Source organism: Alligator mississippiensis, chromosome 11 (assembly GCF_030867095.1).
Source record: "Alligator mississippiensis isolate rAllMis1 chromosome 11, rAllMis1, whole genome shotgun sequence".
NCBI lineage: Eukaryota > Metazoa > Chordata > Crocodylia > Alligatoridae > Alligator > Alligator mississippiensis.
Window position 1 is genome coordinate 11,847,406 of NC_081834.1, and position 17,450 is coordinate 11,864,855.

The following is a 17,450-nucleotide window of genomic DNA, read 5'->3' on the forward strand; positions in this document are numbered from 1 at the left end:
GTGTGGATATGCTCTGAAGCACAACAGCACATAGCTCCCTGCTTTTTGTTTCTTTCCAGATTAAGTTGGGCTTGTTTACAAGGTAAAAACTGATTTTCCATTCTTTTAATTTTTTATTTTTTTTAAGAAAGGAATTGCAGACAACTGCAAACTCAACTTGGGGCCTGAAAATCCAGTGGGGCTCTCACTGTGGCACTCCCAGCGCTCTGCTAGTGGTAAAACCCAGATATGGTCTGAACGAGAAGCTGTGATCTGCACACACAGGGAGCTTGGGGGTAATCTTGGTCAGGATCTGAACCTGAGAGTTGAGTCCCATTTTCTTTCATAAGCTTATTGGGGTTAAAAGGGCAAGGCTATGGTTCAGAGACAAGTGCCAGCTGACTCACAGAGGTGTGGAGTATTCACATCCCCATCGACTTTACTTGGCATTCTAGGTTCTTTGAAAATCAAGCTGGTTTGGGGATGAGGTGAGCTGCTTTATCCCCCATTGTACAGATTGCAGTATTCCCCTTGGGGTGCACAAAGACACCAGTCCAACACCCATAGAGCTCAGCGGGCTTAGCACTCAATGGATAACTCTCCTGGACTTCAAGGGGAGCCTGGTCAGGCACCCTGGAGCAATATCTGTGCTCTCCCAAGTGTTATCACTGACAGTCCAAATGATGCTTTCCCACTGAAGCAGTACGTTTTCTGGGGTTCTCACAAGAGGGGAGAGGGATGTGTTTAATGGGACCCAGATGGGTAAGGGGGAGAGCTGTGACTACGCAGAGATCTCTAAGGAAGACAGCAGTGAAAGATTTTCAGCCCTAGCAACAAGCTGGCATTGGTCACTTCTTCAGGCCTATTCCCACAAGTAAAAGGCTTGGACATCTACAACATAGCATAGACTTGACACCGCAAGGAGGTCTATAGCAGTTGCCTCTGTAGGCCCCAATGTCCATATCCAAGGACAAGCCATTGGTATATCACACTGAGCAAAACACATGAGCTGGATTTAAAATAAGTGCAGAAGCACCACTGTGAACTGGATACTTCACTGGGACAAACTGCAAGGAAAATATGGAAACATGTTCAGGATCTTATGGGCATACCTCCACCTGTTTGCCACTCCAGACAGGCACAGTCAATGTTGCCATTTGCTCAGATAATCAGGATGGAGGTATTGGGCATATTTGCTACAGATGGGCCTGAGCTGGTTTCCCAACCTCCCCAACTATAGGGGACTACTTACACCCAAGCTCCTAGCTCAGGTCCTTTCAACTGTACCCATACATGAAGGCAAGAGATGTTATTAGGGAAAAAAAAATCTCCATATCAGAGCCTCTTACACAGTAGCTGCTGCTTTTCAATACCCTTGGGGCTCCAATGGCATCGCTTTTGATGCTCTTCTAAGAGACTGCAGTAACACTTTTATACCACAACATTAATATGCTGCTCTCTCACACAAGAATTCCTATGGAATAAGATAATACATCCAAGAGGATACCAGGAGAATTCAGCTGTGTTTCATATTATTACAGTGAATATTCAAGAGATTCAATTATGCTTTACTTCTTATTGCAAAAGTGTTGCAGAGAGCGCTGCTCTTTGTGTGTGTATATACACACACACACACACACACACACACATTTTAGTACAGAAACTGCAGGGCTGTTTAAAGAAGCTGCCTCTGAAATCTATTAACTCAGATTGCACCTCCGGGTCTCATTCCTCAGATATTTAATACTCTCTTTGGTTCAAGAAGCAGCTATTATCACTCCCTTCTTAAGTCTAAGCTTAAAGGTGAACTGAAAAGCTTTTAAAATAAATCAATCAAGCTAGTCTCAAACCTCAAATTGTTCAAGGCAAGATTTGGATACCCTTACTCACACTGAGATTTGAGCAGTACCTTTCTCTTCATTATCCATGCACAATGTCTACAAGTGTTGAGATCCTCCAGAATGTATCATCTTACTCCATAAGAAATCTGCTGGGATAGAGCGGTGTACTGATGTTTCACTGTAAAATCACTGCTGCTGTGCCCATGGGACTGCTGGTACAGTAAGCCATTGTTCAAGGTGAGTATGGGTGGCAGATCCTAGCCCTGATGGGATAATATATGGAAGCAGCCCAAAACCCATTGTGTATCTTTAATAATAGAAAGTTGGTAGCAAAAACTGCAAACACCTTGATGTTAGGAAAGTACAATCAAAAAGCATCTTCTTCACCGGCTTACCTGGCAAACACCTTGATGTTAGGAAGTTACAATCAAAAAGCGTCTTCTTCCCTGCCTTACCTGCTACGCCCTGAGTGAGATTTCTGAATTCAACTTGTGAGAGCCGAAGACACAACATGAGCCAGGCAAAGGAAATACTGTGCTTAAAGGGACTGAGCAAAGCCCATGCGGGTCAACTGGGAGACTTCTATTGACTCCCCAAGCATTTAGATGTCTAGAGCTTGTGGCATGTCCTTTGCTTTCCTGATCATGGAGGAAGGTGTTGTGCTCTTGATAAGCCAGCATATTTCAGGCCTTTCACCAGTAATGAAAGATTCCCAGGGACTTCAACAGAAGTTAGGCTGGGTTCCCCTGGTCAGAAGTCTCACTAGCTAGGGAGGAAAATGCTATTCCTTTTCTTATCCAAGGTGGTATATCAGACTGTGGGATTCTTCACCCCTTACTATGAAAGAAAACAGGCAGCCCTGGAGAAGGCCAATGGACCAAGCAAGCAAATCATTAGCTAACAGGGAAGAAACAAGTGGCCAAGTCCTGGGATGCCATGTGAGAACTGCGGGATTTCCACCTGACATCAAATGGAGTACAATCTTCTTCCTCCCACAACCAAACTGGTTAGGATGCACACACATTAAACTCCATCGCACGTACCCTTTGTGGAACTCAAACTGGCTGTTTCTGCACGAGACGCTGACTGTGCAGTAACCGGCATTACTGCGTAGTACTAGCATCCCTGAATGGCTCTTTGGTGACACTGAATGCAGTAGCCTGTCACTCATCATGCTTCATGCCACGTGATGCTACTGCGCAGTAAAAATGAGCTACTGAGCAGCCAGCGTCTCATGTAGATGCAGCCACTGGGTCTGGTTCCTATGCCTCTACCCAGGTTTTCACATACAGACCAGCTGGACTGTAACTTGCTCAGAGGGTCGTCCTTTGGGCCTTCGGGTCTGGGGCACAGTCTGGCCAACTGAGCTGAGCAGAAATTTCACGCGCAGAATAAGTGCAAAATGTATGAGTGAGACAAGTCCATACGTGATGGATGGGACAAAGTCATCTAATGTGGTCCAAGGCAATACTGAGAAATTCAAGCCTTGCCTTTATGACCTCTCCCCAACAGTCATCCCTTTCAACATGTGTGGGAGGGAAAAAACTGCATGCAGAGGCATAACATTTTCCCTTTAATTCAGCTATGAGGAAACAGGCACTGGTCCAGTGTTTGGCCAAATGTATTTTAATGGGACATTAAGCCAGGAGACAGCATAAAGGTTCAGCCGGGGTTTTTAGCCCCCTTCTGTTTTCCTCCCTCAGAGTCCAAAGACAGGGCTGCTGCACAATGTGTTACAAAGCTCCTCTCCTCAAATTATCATGAAAGCATTTATCCCCCGTGGTTCGGCAGCACAATAAAGGAGTAATTTCACAAGCGGCTGACATGTTAATAACAACTACGGAGAAGGAACTGGTTGTGGGGGGTGAGGGGTTGTTTCTCACTCAGTGCTGTGATTTCCTCCATTGGCACAATCAAAGTGGCAGGGAAGGCAGGTGCCATTCCCCTTGGAGGACCTTCTGTATCGAAGGAGCATGTCTGAGAAAGGTCTCAGGTCTCCAGTTCCACTGAGTGACAGCCTCTGACAGGGTTTCAGCCTCCAAAAGGGTTGCATGGATGGAGCTGGTAAATACTTACCCCCTGATGGGCAAATAAACATTCAGTTCACTTTTAAGTACAGAGGGGAAGGGAAAAGAAATGATTGTACCTACCTAGCAGACGGAGAAGCAGGAAGAGCACCCCCAAAGCATAGGATTTCAGTTCAGGGCTCACGGTTCTGTATGGAGGAGAAAGGTAGGTAATGAAAGTGATTCTTATCACACCGCTTTAATTAACACACCCCAGAGCTATGCTTTGCTGTCAATCAGGATGCCACTGTCACCTCTTCACAAAATCATTATGGGGTTTATTTTTTTTTCCTTTTTGCTCTGAGTGCCTACAGCCTGAAAAGTAATTGCAACTGCAGCTGTGTGATAGGTTCAGGAATTTAGCTGCACTGTTAATAACAGCTGCTAATCTTGTCATTGAAAAGGGGGAAAATGTAAATCCCATCCCAGCAAATCATCATTTGCAGAATCACAGCATTGCTTCGGAGGCTCCGGACACAGTGAATTGGCAGGTTAGAAGCCAACAACAAGCCTTGCATTATAACTTCACAGGGGAACGTGAATGAAAGAGCAGAGAGGACAAAAGACCAGAGACCATGCCAGATTATTAAATCAACCAGGCCAGCAAGGGTTGATACACTGACCTGCCCACATGGGATATTGTGTGTGAAGGCGAGATTACTTTCAGGACTGGTTTTAAATTCGGAAGCAAATGGCCCAGGTTAATCACCACCTTTACTTGGAATGAAACCCGCTCTATCTGATGGGTAGTGTAACTTCACTAATTCACTCCTCATTTGTTTAATTCGCATGACATTGCAGCCTGAAGCCGTTCAATGGCGTAGGCCTGCTGAACTCATTGAATGTCACAAGGGATTAATCTGGTTATAAGCACATATTCTCTTACATGGTGTTTATGTTTTTTGGTACATAAAAGGCTTAGGAAAGCAGGGCAGGGATGTCAGATAAAAGGCCCCACCAGAAAGAGAAACTTAGAGTATGGACACGTGAACAAAACTGCATGAGGTCAATGAGGCTATGAATTTATGACTGTCAGCTACTTTGCAGTAACTGCTCCTGTATATGCTCTTGCCCCTCAGCCATTGTATGTGGCAAGACACTCTGCATTTTCCCCAGGGTAAGAATGTACACACTAGAAATGAGTCTGGAGTAGCTAACACCACATTTCACACTCTAGTTTTCCTAGTGGTTATTGGTTTATGTGACCATACCCTGAAAAATATGCCCTACACCCACACTCTTCTATTAACATTTTCCCAAGTTTATAAATATATTACTCAAGGCACCTGTGCTCATAGTGGGACCTCTATGTATATGTATGATGGAACGGAATTAGACAGCATTGAATCCATTACTGCTTCTGACAGTTGTCAAAGGTAAGATAGGACTCTTTCGATCATCGGGTCGGATCCTCCTGAATATCACAGGCTGTATTGTATCAACTCCATAATTTCTGCATCAAGACCATAACATTTTGGCTGAACAACAGCACCGCTTTTAAGGGGATATAGAGCCTTGAATTCAAGACTTCAAATGATGGAGAATCTACCCCATCCCCTTAGAAATGGACTCCAATGGTTAAAGGCTTGAGAGTGGGGAAAGATGGAAAGTGGGGGACCATCAAACTTCACAGTACTCAGTTTCCTTATTTTTTTTTTTCCAAAGAGCTAGTGAAAATTTTTCATTTGGAACATCTGATCTTACGAGGTCTTACAAGCCCAGGCCTAATGTCTATGAAATCTATGAAATCTAATCCAAATGACTTTCTAAAAATACTTTTAATATATTGTTCAGTAAAAAGCCTGAAGCTTCATTTTTTCCATTGCATTTTTTTTTTTTAAAGAATGATTTTTTTCCCCCTGTGAAACCCAGGAAAATGCTACCCCCCCCAGCTCTGATACTCACCCCTTTCCTCTGACTGCTCTTATATACCGTACTTAAAACCCGCAGCAGCTCCCACTGAAGTCAATGTGAATTTTTCATCAGAAATAAATAAGTAGCCAATTAGGCTTTCAGCGCATTAACCCTTTATGGCACAAACTTTTCTTAATTTCTGTCTGGGTGGCACTGACACCCCTCTGGAGAACTGATAAATAATGCCAGAGGGCCTCGAACAAACAATTGAGATTTCCTTTATTTATATGTGTTCAAAGCCTTATTAAAATGTCCTTGAATGACATGATCTTCTCCCTCCTTTGTAGCCTTGTCTCCCACCATCTCCTTAGTTATCACTCAAAAGCAATGTAAGCGGCTCCAGGCTGTGTCTAAAACATTAATCCCTTAGATTGCACTGTGGCCATTCAAACCAGACTTCAGTGCATGTACAAAGTCAGGTGCCCAAGTGTGGCTGTCTGAGTCTGCCTCTTTCTAGGCCAAAGGAAAATACCTCTTTCCTCAGCTGCAAAACTCTAATCAACTCTCAGGAAGAGACGGTTTTGTTTTAACTTGCCCAAATGGGTAGAGAGTTCAACTCTCAAAGCCAGAAGCATCTTGCACATATATGTATGGTGAGATTGGTTTTTGGACCTTGTTACTTAGAAACTGCAGCATACCCAGAACATCAGGCAAGACGTGGAAAGCTGCAGATTGTCTGAACATTTGTTATCAAAATTGGCAGTTCTGGCAGGAATATAGTTATGATTTTCTGTGTGTGAATTGTCTGTTTGAAAGGCCTGTGAAATTGAAGTTTTTTAACATCTTTTTTTCTCTTGTGTTCTCTTTCTTGCCTGGCCACTGGTCTGTCTCGCTTGAAGATGCACCTTAAGATGACTTTATTCAGAGTCCTACAAGTGCTGGTAATTTCCCTGAACAAAGAACCCTTCAAGCCTCAGATTACATTTGCCACAATATTTATCACTGGAAATTTGATTTCCTTTTAGCTACCATAGATGCAAAGAGAGAAATGAACTAGGAGGTAGAATATCTCAGTTTAGACCCTGCAGGAAAACATGCCCTCATATGGCTGATCTGTCTGAGACCCACTCAAGAGTGTTTCTAACAGATCTTATTGATTGAATTTTATTGGAATTTTCTAGGCTGCAGACTGGATCTGTTTATTGTGCCTCGGGTATTATAGGCTGTGAGTGATGACCTGGACAGACCCCATCATTCCAAATAAAAGGTAGGTTTAGATGCATATGTGTACGATAGTGCATTTGTTCTGCATGTGAATATATGTCTGCAGCCACAAATGTTCCATACAATGCACTAAACATAACTAAAAAATGGCTTTTGCTGCTGTTGACATATTGGGCCAAATCCAGCAGGGACCTACACACTTCTCATTGCCCCTAACATTTTAACCTCTGCTGATGTGCATGTTAACTGAGACTAGCTCATTGAGTCCATCCTTGGGTCTCTTGTTTTCACATGTTTCCTAAAACATCTTCATCAAGCCACAGCTTTCAGCTATTGTGTGGCTGCCATTCTGCCACCTTACTGATTTTAGCATTAAAATCATTAGCCCCTGTGAAAAGGACAGAAACAGAACTTTTCTCATCCCCGCTCCTTTTCTGTGTGGCTGTGTCCAAAGCCCAAACCTTCTCTACCTCACCCCTTCCAGCACCATTTTTCCTACCTGTCCATACTCAGGTTGCCTCAGGTCCATTCGCCAAGTCAGTATTATACACTGAACTTGGGGGAATCCTACCAGGGATGAACGTGCCACTGCTGAACATAACAGAGACCTGGAGAAACAAAGGAAGTGACCTGCACACCTGAATTCATGCACTGGAGACCAGGCATCCAAGAAGGATCTGCCCCCCTTTCAGATATCTCATGAAGTGGCCGGATTTTCAGACGACCCCATCATTCAGCAGCTCCCAATCTTCACAGAAGGTTGAGCTCTTTTGCAATTAAAGAATTTTTTTTTGCAAAAAACTTGTTGTTCTAATAAAAGATATCATCTCTACTATGAGTCCTGATTGCTTTTTGGTGTCTACTGGGGAGCTAAGCGCTTATTAAGCGGCATGGGTTTTGACAATCTGAGCCTCCGTCTTGTAAAACAAATTCACTCCAAAGGCAGTGCTGATTTGGGGGGTTCACAGTTTATCACCATAGATCTTTTCCCAAATTAGGTTTACTAATATACTGCTTGGTCTCAATTTATAGCCGACGTTAAGCTATGTTCGGTTTTATTATTGTTGCATTTGTATGAACTATGGTACTGGAGGTGAATGCATTTTTTTAATTTTTATAATGTGATTAGTAATAGTCAACAGAGTGAACGCTACTTAAATGTCAGGGATGCCTGGGCCGGTCAATGGCTATTCACAATTCAGAGAAAGCCCTGGCTGGCAGAAGGGAAGTTAACCTCTGAGAATTTGCATTTGGGATGGCTAAGCATATCCATCAGCCAGAGAGGCAGTGGTACATATTTGGGCAGAACTGTCAATCCCGGACAACCATGGTTTACATTTCAAAGTGGGGAAGCCTTTAGCAATGGGAACCATTTGCAGAAGCTGGACACCTGCAAGGAATAGCGAGCAAAGACTGATATTTCTCACGTTTGAAAAGGATAAGAGAGGGATGACACCTCTTGTGAATGACTGTTAGCTAAGGAAATTGGATTGGGGGCTATCTGGCTGGGAAGGTAAAAATATTCTGACATGTCTTAGATATAATTGTAAATCAGCAACGCCACCTGGCCTGACAGACAGATGCATTTCTGCGGAGAGGAACTCATCTGCATAACACAGACATGCTCCTCAAGAACTGAACAGAATATACATGAGTGAATAAAGTGACGGTCCCTTAAGGGATTCCTTGGGAGAAGCTTCTTAGCTAAAGATCTTTGAGTGATTTAGTCCCCCAGCTGCCAGACCTGGGATAACCATTATGTCAAGCTGAGAAGCTACTTCCAGGGAAACTCCGTCAGGAGAGAGCTATACAGTTACTTGGGCCAAGAAAGAGGTATTGCATTTTAGTAAAAGGAGGAGGGTGAGATCCTTCTTTGATGTTGTGGGGGTTATTTTCTTGTATTCAATTTGTACAACTTCCAGTTACATGTTTATGTGATTTATCTTGCTTGAGGGATACATCTTTTTGTTGTTTCATTTACCTTACTGCTTGCCTCTGGTAAAGGTGATTTGCAGAGCAATTGATAGGTAGCTCTGAGTGGAAGAGAGGACCGATGATTTTGTACAAACGGCAGGATTATGCCTCATAAACAGCCAAAACTTCCTTTGCTAGAGCTGCAGGGCCTGGACTGCGATAGACAGAGCTAAGGCTCACTGGAGGCAAGATACAATGTGAGGGTCAAATCTTAGTTAGTTTTCAAGCTTCACAACAGTGGAGAGAGGTTGGGGGCAGAAGAGGACCCTGACAGTGGAAGAGCACACACCAACTGCAGATGCTTCCTCAGCCTGAGGACGGCTATTTATACCCGAAAGCTTGCTAAGAAGAATTTTTCCAACTATCTGAGTCGGTCTAATAAAAGATATCAGGTTTACCCAAAGGACCTTGTCTGCTGATGTCCTTAGACCAACACGGCTACAACCTACACTCCTGTTTGTGACACTCCTTTGAAAAGCAAAGGAACTCTGATCACCATCAGTGTAGCTAACAAATGAAGAGGTGGGTACTGGCGTACCCACTGAGATCCACTGAGATCCACTCAAATCTCTGAGATCCACTGATCAACTGTGTCTCCCATTGGTTTGAATGGGGTCAGAGGCCTGGGGAAACCAGGATTCCACTTTGGTGGAAGGCAGTAACATCCAGACCTTGAACGAGACACTCGAGAGAAGCTTTTCTGTGCTCAGGTAATCTTCTACAGCCTGCTGGAAACAGCAATGAGCTGTACACGGAGTGACTCATCAGCTCCTGAGCCTTACCTGATCAGTATGATAACCGACGGTGTCTGTGCCATGGCTCCAATCATGCTGCAAACACACATCACGCAGAGGAATGTCAGGAAGGCTTCTTGGCAACCAGGGCTCGGGCATTTTCCGGGCACGACTGTAGCGTTCTCGGCTGGGACCAAGCTGAGGCATGCGCAGCCAGTGAGATTCTGCAAAAAGCACATGGCGCAGGGTTTAGTGAGAACAGATCCCACCCCCTCCTCCCCACACCCAACAAGACCTGGCTTTTTACACGGGGGATGCTGCCAACTGGCATTTCCATTTACTCCGGCGGTAAATTAACTAACTGTTAATAAAGTCGCTTGTTGAGCCAGTTGGGAAAGGCTTGGCGTTTTCAAAAGAGCACTGGCTCTGATTCATTCTAGCAGCGAGGTAGCTCCTTCCCTGCCTTATTCTTTTCTTCCTCTCCTTTCAAGTCTTGCAAACAAACTCTGCGGCAAGAAAATTGCCATCAAGCTAAACCCTTGTGAAGAGAAGAAAGAAAAGGATTGGTGGATCTGCGTCATGACAAAAGTGTCACCGGATTAAGGTTATAATTACTTTCCAATCTACACCTCTGTCTTCCTGACTGTTATAATTAAATCACTGTAATAAAAAGAGGTAAATCTGCAGCTCTGCTCGCTGCTGCTGCTGCTTGGCTGTCTCATTCGGGTGCATGGTATGCTGGGAAGGAGAGGCCACGATGAGTGTACCTTCTTGTGATGAGCTAGGTATCAAAGGGGTGATGGCAGAGACACCAGTGATAATGGTCCTCAAATGTATTATGGGACTAATAGATGCCATCCAGTTGAGAAGGATTTGTGCAGAGCTGAAAGCTGCTGTCAGGCAAGCTAAACTTTATCAATATGCAATCAGAAGGAAAAAGAAGCCACCACATTCCCTTTGATCTTTCCTGCAAGCAAAGGATGTCAGAAGAAGCTTTGTTTGCCTGTCAGATTATTATTTTATTTTTTTGTGCTCACCCTGCTGGAATTTCGGAGTGGGGGAATGTCAGCACAATTAAGGTCCACAGTAATAGCAAGGAATCCCTTAATGAATACAGAGCGAAAACTATCATAAATGATTCATGGCTTGTCTCTGCCAGGCAGCTGGCTTTGTAGGTCACGTGTTCATAAGGAAACGAGAACGCCAGAAAAAGATAATAAAATAACATGCAAAATCCAGAAGCCAACTCCCCCCTAAGGTTCAAAGAGAGCTTCCTTGGCTTTTAGGCTGGGACTTATTTAGGGCTTCACAACAGCAGATGCTCTAGTTCAGTGCCTCCACAGATACCAACAGGGACCCCCGCATCCCCTTGCTGACACTAATCCCTCTCTCTATTGGAGTCAAGTGTTTCTTTTTAAAATCACTTTGGCAGACACAAGCCCATAGGACTCCTGGAACCTCATTATACTACAGCGTGAAGGCAGGTGCCCGTCTGTCTGTAATAAGCACCTCTCCCTCCAGCCTGAAACAGCCACCTGCCAGATGGTCAGAATGAGGGCAACTAGTACATACAGTGCTGTCCTTACACCAGTCCGATGTCCTAATGTAGACAGACTGCGGTGCTGCTAGTTGGACTTGTGCTGGCAATTTATGGGGGCAAACCTCATTGGGATAAGCCCCATCTAACATCAGCCTACCGCTTCATTGGCAATGTGCTCATGCTGGAGTCCTGGTATAGACAAGACCCAAATCAATTCTGCTGGCCTACCTATTATGGGGAAGGCCTTATTGTGCACAAAAGCCAAGGGGGTCTCAGGCATATACATGGAATTGGCTTAGTCCCTGCAGCTGAAACCCAGTAGGAAAGAGGGACGCAGCTCTTATGCTCAGTGGCCAGATTCTGTCCTGATTTACATGAAACCAAATCTGGTGTGAATCCAGTAGAGTTACACTGGTGTCAGGTAAGCAGGATGTCAGAACTCGGTCTCAATTAGACATATGTATTGGGCTAGGATGTACTTCAGGTGTATTATAGAGGGTAACGGGAGCAGCTTAGTAGCTGCAAATCTGCCTGGGGCAGAAATCGTCCCAGGCAACTGGAGCCGCAGGAGCACTCTCCACTCCATGTGTGTCTAACTCCACTGCTGAGACCTTTTCCCCCTCTATCCTCTTTCAGTCTCCTCTTTTGAATGCATCAAGCTTTAACAGCAATATCCTACGGCAGTGCAATACAGCTTGTTTCGAATGCAGCACTGTGCAGGGTGCCCAATCCAGTCCTTGCCTAGGAGATCTTTGATCGTTTGTTACTGACATCATAGCATGTGCTACAGCAACACACTGACATCAAACGCGGAAACATCAAAAATGGAAACATAAAACACAGATGCTCACCCTCTTTCTGTGAAGAGGCAATACTTTGCTCCACATGCCAAATCACTATTGAGTCCCACAGAATGCCTTGCAATCCTGTCGCCATTCGGTCGCAAATTTATCATCATCTTCCTACAACTCGAAAGCTTACTGCCTGAGCACTGGATTTTTATAAGTGGCAAAATTTACACATATAGCTGGCTCAACTGCTTGCAGAAATTATGAGGGGAAACTCCCCATACTTGTGTTATCAAAAAAAAAATGGCAGTAATTGGTGAGCAACGGTTGGTATTTCAATGTAAAGCCTTAAGGGTGCCAATACACATGCAGTGAGGCAGCCCTGTAATTACAGCGCATTAGACCAGTCTCGATTAATTGAGTCTGCTGAAGTGTGGGAACTAGCACGCTCCAGCAGATTCCAGTGTCACATGTATCAGTGTCCCCGTGCTGAAAAATGGTGGCGGGGGTGCTTTAACTAAAGCTCGTTGAACATGCTTTAGTTAAAGCACCCTCACTGCCATTTTTCAGCCCAGGGATGCCAATTCTGGGTGCTTTAATTAGAACAGTTCTTGGAGCCGCTCTAATTAAAGCACCCCACCCCCACTCCCGAAACATGTCTATAAATGCCCTAAGAGTTCAGTGCTGTAACATCAGGTTTGGAAATCATGTTCTTCTTGCCGAAGGGGTAATTGAAAACCACCACCATGCAACAAACAAGATATATGGTCTATGGCTCAGGTCTCTAGGGTCATTGATAGTCGAGGAATGGTTAGAAAGAGAATTTCCTGAAATGAAAGAGCTGTTCCTTTCCCCCTTTAGCGCTAATAAACACCTGAGCCTCAGGCTCAACTGCACGTCTTCAGACCAACTTAATCACAGAGAACAATGGCGTCTAAGACAGACAAACTAACCGAGTGCTACAAACTACATCAGAAGTTGTCCACAGAGAAGAAAAGCTGGGAAACAAACAATGGGGTAACATTAAATAAAGCATTCAGAGAACTTTATGTCCCTGTAAAAAGCAACCCTTGGCTCATCACAAGCATATAACATCCACAAGGCCTTCTAGGCAGGTCATTACCTGGATTATGGGTTTAAAACTTAGTTTGGCAATTTGGCTTTGCCTCAGGGCCACTGTTTGGCCAAACCAGTCCATAATTCTTGATAATGTCCTTTCCAGAGGATGCTATTGCTTCTGTAACTCATGCCCAAAACATTACTGCCAAAGCCCCAAGATGACGATGAAGTAAACCAGGAAAGACAGAGAGTGTGGGAGAGCACGATGTTTGCTAGGTGGGTTTATATTTGTGATATGTTAGGCATCATACTTATCTAATGATCAGGAAGACCTGACACAATCATTGGAGACATATGCCGTGCTTCCTTTACAATGCTCTGTTTTAAGCAATGAAAAGTTTGCTGTAATCAGAATAAACATAAATTTCACATTTATGCTCTGCAAGTAACTAGTTAATTTTTTTCCTTGCCAACGACCTGGCATAGCGGGCAGACATCTTTCTACTGATGCTTTGTTCCACGTCAATGGTGTTAGGGAGCAAAATTGGGCACAAGGGTAATGCCAAAGGAAATGCAGGAGATTAACACATGCAGCTTTTGCAATTTTGCGTGCAATGTCCTGGCCTAAAATCCTCTTCAAAGACCTAGATGTTGGTATCATGGTGTCTCCTTTGCTCCTGCTGAGAGGTTGGCTGTGAAACTATGTCATCGGTCCTGGGCCCATGGGTCACACAGATAGACAGACAGACAGAGATCTTACAGCGGTCACTAGAGGGTGGAAGAGAGGCTGACACAAATCCAGCCTGTCACCAAAATAGATGCACGTGCTTGTGGAAAGTAAAAAAAAATCCCGACGTAGCACCTGCCCGCTGAAATTCTGACTCTGAAGATGCCAATGAGGTCAGATGCAAGGGCTGGTACCCTTCAGGGTGGATAAATGGCAGGAGATTTCTGCTTTGTGCCATGACTCATTGCTTATTAGCAGCGAGCTCTTGTCTCAGCCTCCTGGTTGTTCCAGGCTTGTGTGTTCCTTCTTGGAGGGAACGGAGAGCATGAGATGCACCTCACTGTTCAGTTTTAATGCCCGTCTTTCTCTGCCTTCTTCAAGCACCAGCCTGCTTTTTTTGAGTTGCCTGCCTCCTCTCACACACCTAGTAGCTGTACAGCACATCTGTCTCTGGCCTGGCACAGTGGAGATGGGCAGGAAGCTGTCCTTTGTTTTTTGTGAGATGCAATGATTTCCCAGTTTCCGCTGGGGTGGCTTAGGATTAAAAGTGAGTGATCTACATGGTATGCTCGCTAGAAAGGAGAGGCAGAGCATTGAGCGTATCAGAGGCAGGGCAAGTGGGGGGAACCACAATGCAATACAATTTCACAAATAAAGAAGGGCAAAGCAGAGCAGGGATAATTGGATATGGCGCGCTGTGCTGCTTCGACAGCTGTGAGCAGCCACTGCACCCAGTCTCATTTAATAAGATCCCAGGTACGCAGAAGAGCAAGGGGCCTGGAGTGCTTCAGAAGAGATTTCTGGCCAATCTATCTTTTGTTATCTCGCTTGTAGCACTAAGGATCCTAGTATCCATGGAGCCCCTTTAATTCCTGCAGTGATCAGTCTTAAGATAGCAAAGCTGCAATAATAATAACAAAATAATGGGACAGTCTTTTCAGGCATTTCTTTCTTTCCCTCCACCCCTAAAAAAAAAAATCCCTCATCTTAAAAGGTATCATAGGAGATTCTGAGTCACTAAAGAGCTGGTCTCCTTCCCCAGAGAGGGTTTGTTCTTTAAATGAAACAAACCCAGAGATAGTGAGACTGAATAAACAGAGTGCCTGTGGCTATCAATGTAAGCTGGAGTCCCTGCTGCTCCGCTGGTCCTCTGTTCTCGACTCTGTTTGAGAAGGGAGACGAGAGAAAAAGTGGTTGAAACAGCAGAGGAAAAGGAGGAAAGGGAAGGAAGCGGGAATGAGGAAGGCAGGGCACGATGGAGAGCAGAGGAATTAGGGCGGCCAGTGAAGAAACAGCAGTGAGGAGAAAGAGGGGAGGCAGCGGGAAGAAAACGATCTTTCTATAAGCAGCCAGGCGCAGAACCGGTGAGTCCCTCCAGGTGGGTCTGGACTCTGCCCCAGGCCCAGGCTGGTCACTCTGGGGTCTGACAGATCTTCATGTGATGCAGGAAGACTGTCAGAGACATTTATGCAAGCGAGTGAAAGATGGCCTATTCAGTTGCTCTCACTCTTAGGTAAGAAGATGGCTAGGGGGCTTCAGCCACTCTCGGGTGAAAATGAGCAGCTCTGTACAGGATATACTCCAGCCTCGCACATCTGTATCTTGCTCTGTCTCTCTCACCCACACATACACATACACGTGCACACACCCACCCACTCGCGCAAATGGCTAGGAGACACTGAGTAAATCAGGACAATTACCGTGCTGTTGCAGCCAGCAAAGCAGGCGGATAAGTACGTGATCCCGTCTGCCCCACAGACTGGAGTGAAGGAATCGGTTTGGCATTCACAGTTGTTATTGCAGGGGGAATATGGGTCCAAAGGTGAGGTCGGAGTTGCGCTGTAAAAGAAGCAGAATCAGAAATGGATGGGTAGTGCCATGACCCCCACTTGCTTCCTCAAGCAGCGCTGCATGACAAAGGCTTTGGGAAGCCAACAACTGGAAGCACATGGCATGAGGGGCAGCAGAAAAAAACTCCAGGTCATACACTCTGCCACTGAAAAAAACACACTGACATTTACCCCTTCTGGTGCCATCATCTCTCTAGGGTAGCTCAGGACTGAGAGGGGGAATTTTAAGTGAAGCTGCACCAGACACATTTGAGCATTGTGCAGCCCAAGGCTACAGCGCTCCAAGGCAGGAGCGGCTGGACAGTGTGCATCTAGCATAGGAACAACCAGCAGCAGAGAGGGGGAAGGACCCCATCACATATGGAGAACCCTGAAATAACACACTCATAGTGTCCCATCAGCTCCACAGGGCACTCCGGGTCCTAAAGTGCCACCGAAAATGCAGCCAGGCAGCGAGTTGGGCAGCAGTAAATAGCCAAGTTTACAAAAGGATGTGCCCCGTTTCACCCTGAAATCCTCAGTCAGGCACTTGAAGGTAAGTGATTGCTCTAATTCTCAGCGGTAGTGTGTACCTGTGATTCAGCCTGACTTTAGCAGTGGAAGTAAGTGTCCACAGCTTGTAAATAAATGACCTTCTGTCTCCTGCCACTTGGGACGGTTTTAGCTGAGCCCAATGGAAGTTACCTTCTACGCTTCTTTTTATGACTTATTTCCTGGCACTTCTGCGATACAGGGTACATTTAACCATGGCAATTTCAGCTACAACATTAATGATTTTAGTGGCGTTTCCCTCATGCAGCCCCTGGTGTACGTGTGCAGCAGTCCTGTTAATCTGTATTGTTACTTAGCCCTGGAGGCACTTGAATTTTTGAGTGATGGCTGCAGTAAAAGCCAGCCAGACAGAAAACCAGAACTGATACGAGCAGGTTAGTTGAGGTAACCTGCCACTGTGCTTTACTGTCCAGCCAGGATAATGGGCCGGTGGGTGTGAGGGATGGAGGTGAAATTCAGTGTGCACTCACTTGTTTCCATAGGGAACAGTAACCCCAGCAACAGGACCTGTGTCACAGCCCAGGAAGAGGAACGAGACGTAACAAGCTGTGGACACCAGGTTAACTAGCATGGCCATCCTGATGGCTCCGAGTGCAGACAGGCTGAGCTTCTTCACCAGGAGACCGCCCAAGAATATGCCCAGACATGCACATGGGATTGCCGTCATGCCTGAAAGAGGAAGAAAAGGTTAGGGAGAGGCACGGTGGGACAGTCAGAGTTGGAAGACCAAACTGTAGAAGGACGCACGGTTACTTTCCAGTGAGTATCTCAGGGTGCTGCTGACAGGGAAAACCCCTCATGGCGAGCAGTGCCAATGTGGGGAAGCATCCCAGAGACTAGATGCTTATCTGTGCATTCAGGAGCAAGCAGGTTCCCGGTTTGAGAGGACGATGGCAAGACAACCTCATCTGGTCCCCACTCTTCCTCCTTACCGTTCCATCCAGTGCAGACCTCTCCATCTGCAGTTCTACCTACAGTCCAATTTTTTTATGACCTAAAGCATTTCACTGATCAGTGCTGTCTGAAAAGCTAGCCTCTTTAAAGACCTTTAAGTTTGGTTCTCACACTCCCTAGTCACTTTGGAAAGCTGCTGAAGGAAGTTTCTCACCATGTGGGGCCTTTTCTGGCTCACTGCCCCCAACTCCCCACTGCTGCTAGTTATACCCAAAAGCCGTGTGTCGACATGACAAGCTGAATCTAAATTCTGCAGCAAGGTCTCTGAATGTGAAGACCCTCATGAGCAGTAGCTGGGAAATGCTACA

At 45.4% G+C, this 17,450-nt stretch overlaps 1 protein-coding gene across 1 annotated transcript in view; it reads right to left on the reverse strand.

Moving 5' to 3' along the window:
* The window catches only part of SLCO3A1 (solute carrier organic anion transporter family member 3A1), a 213,656-nt gene that overhangs the window by 12,924 nt on the left and 183,282 nt on the right, over nucleotides 1–17,450 (reverse strand). Inside the window, exons 6-9 of the mRNA XM_006273738.3 lie at nucleotides 16,659–16,857; nucleotides 15,487–15,625; nucleotides 9,721–9,896; nucleotides 3,971–4,035 (exon numbers count right to left, since the gene is read on the reverse strand). Of these exons, the coding sequence (XP_006273800.1) occupies nucleotides 3,971–4,035; nucleotides 9,721–9,896; nucleotides 15,487–15,625; nucleotides 16,659–16,857 (579 nt within the window). The remainder of the gene's footprint in view (nucleotides 1–3,970; nucleotides 4,036–9,720; nucleotides 9,897–15,486; nucleotides 15,626–16,658; nucleotides 16,858–17,450) is intronic.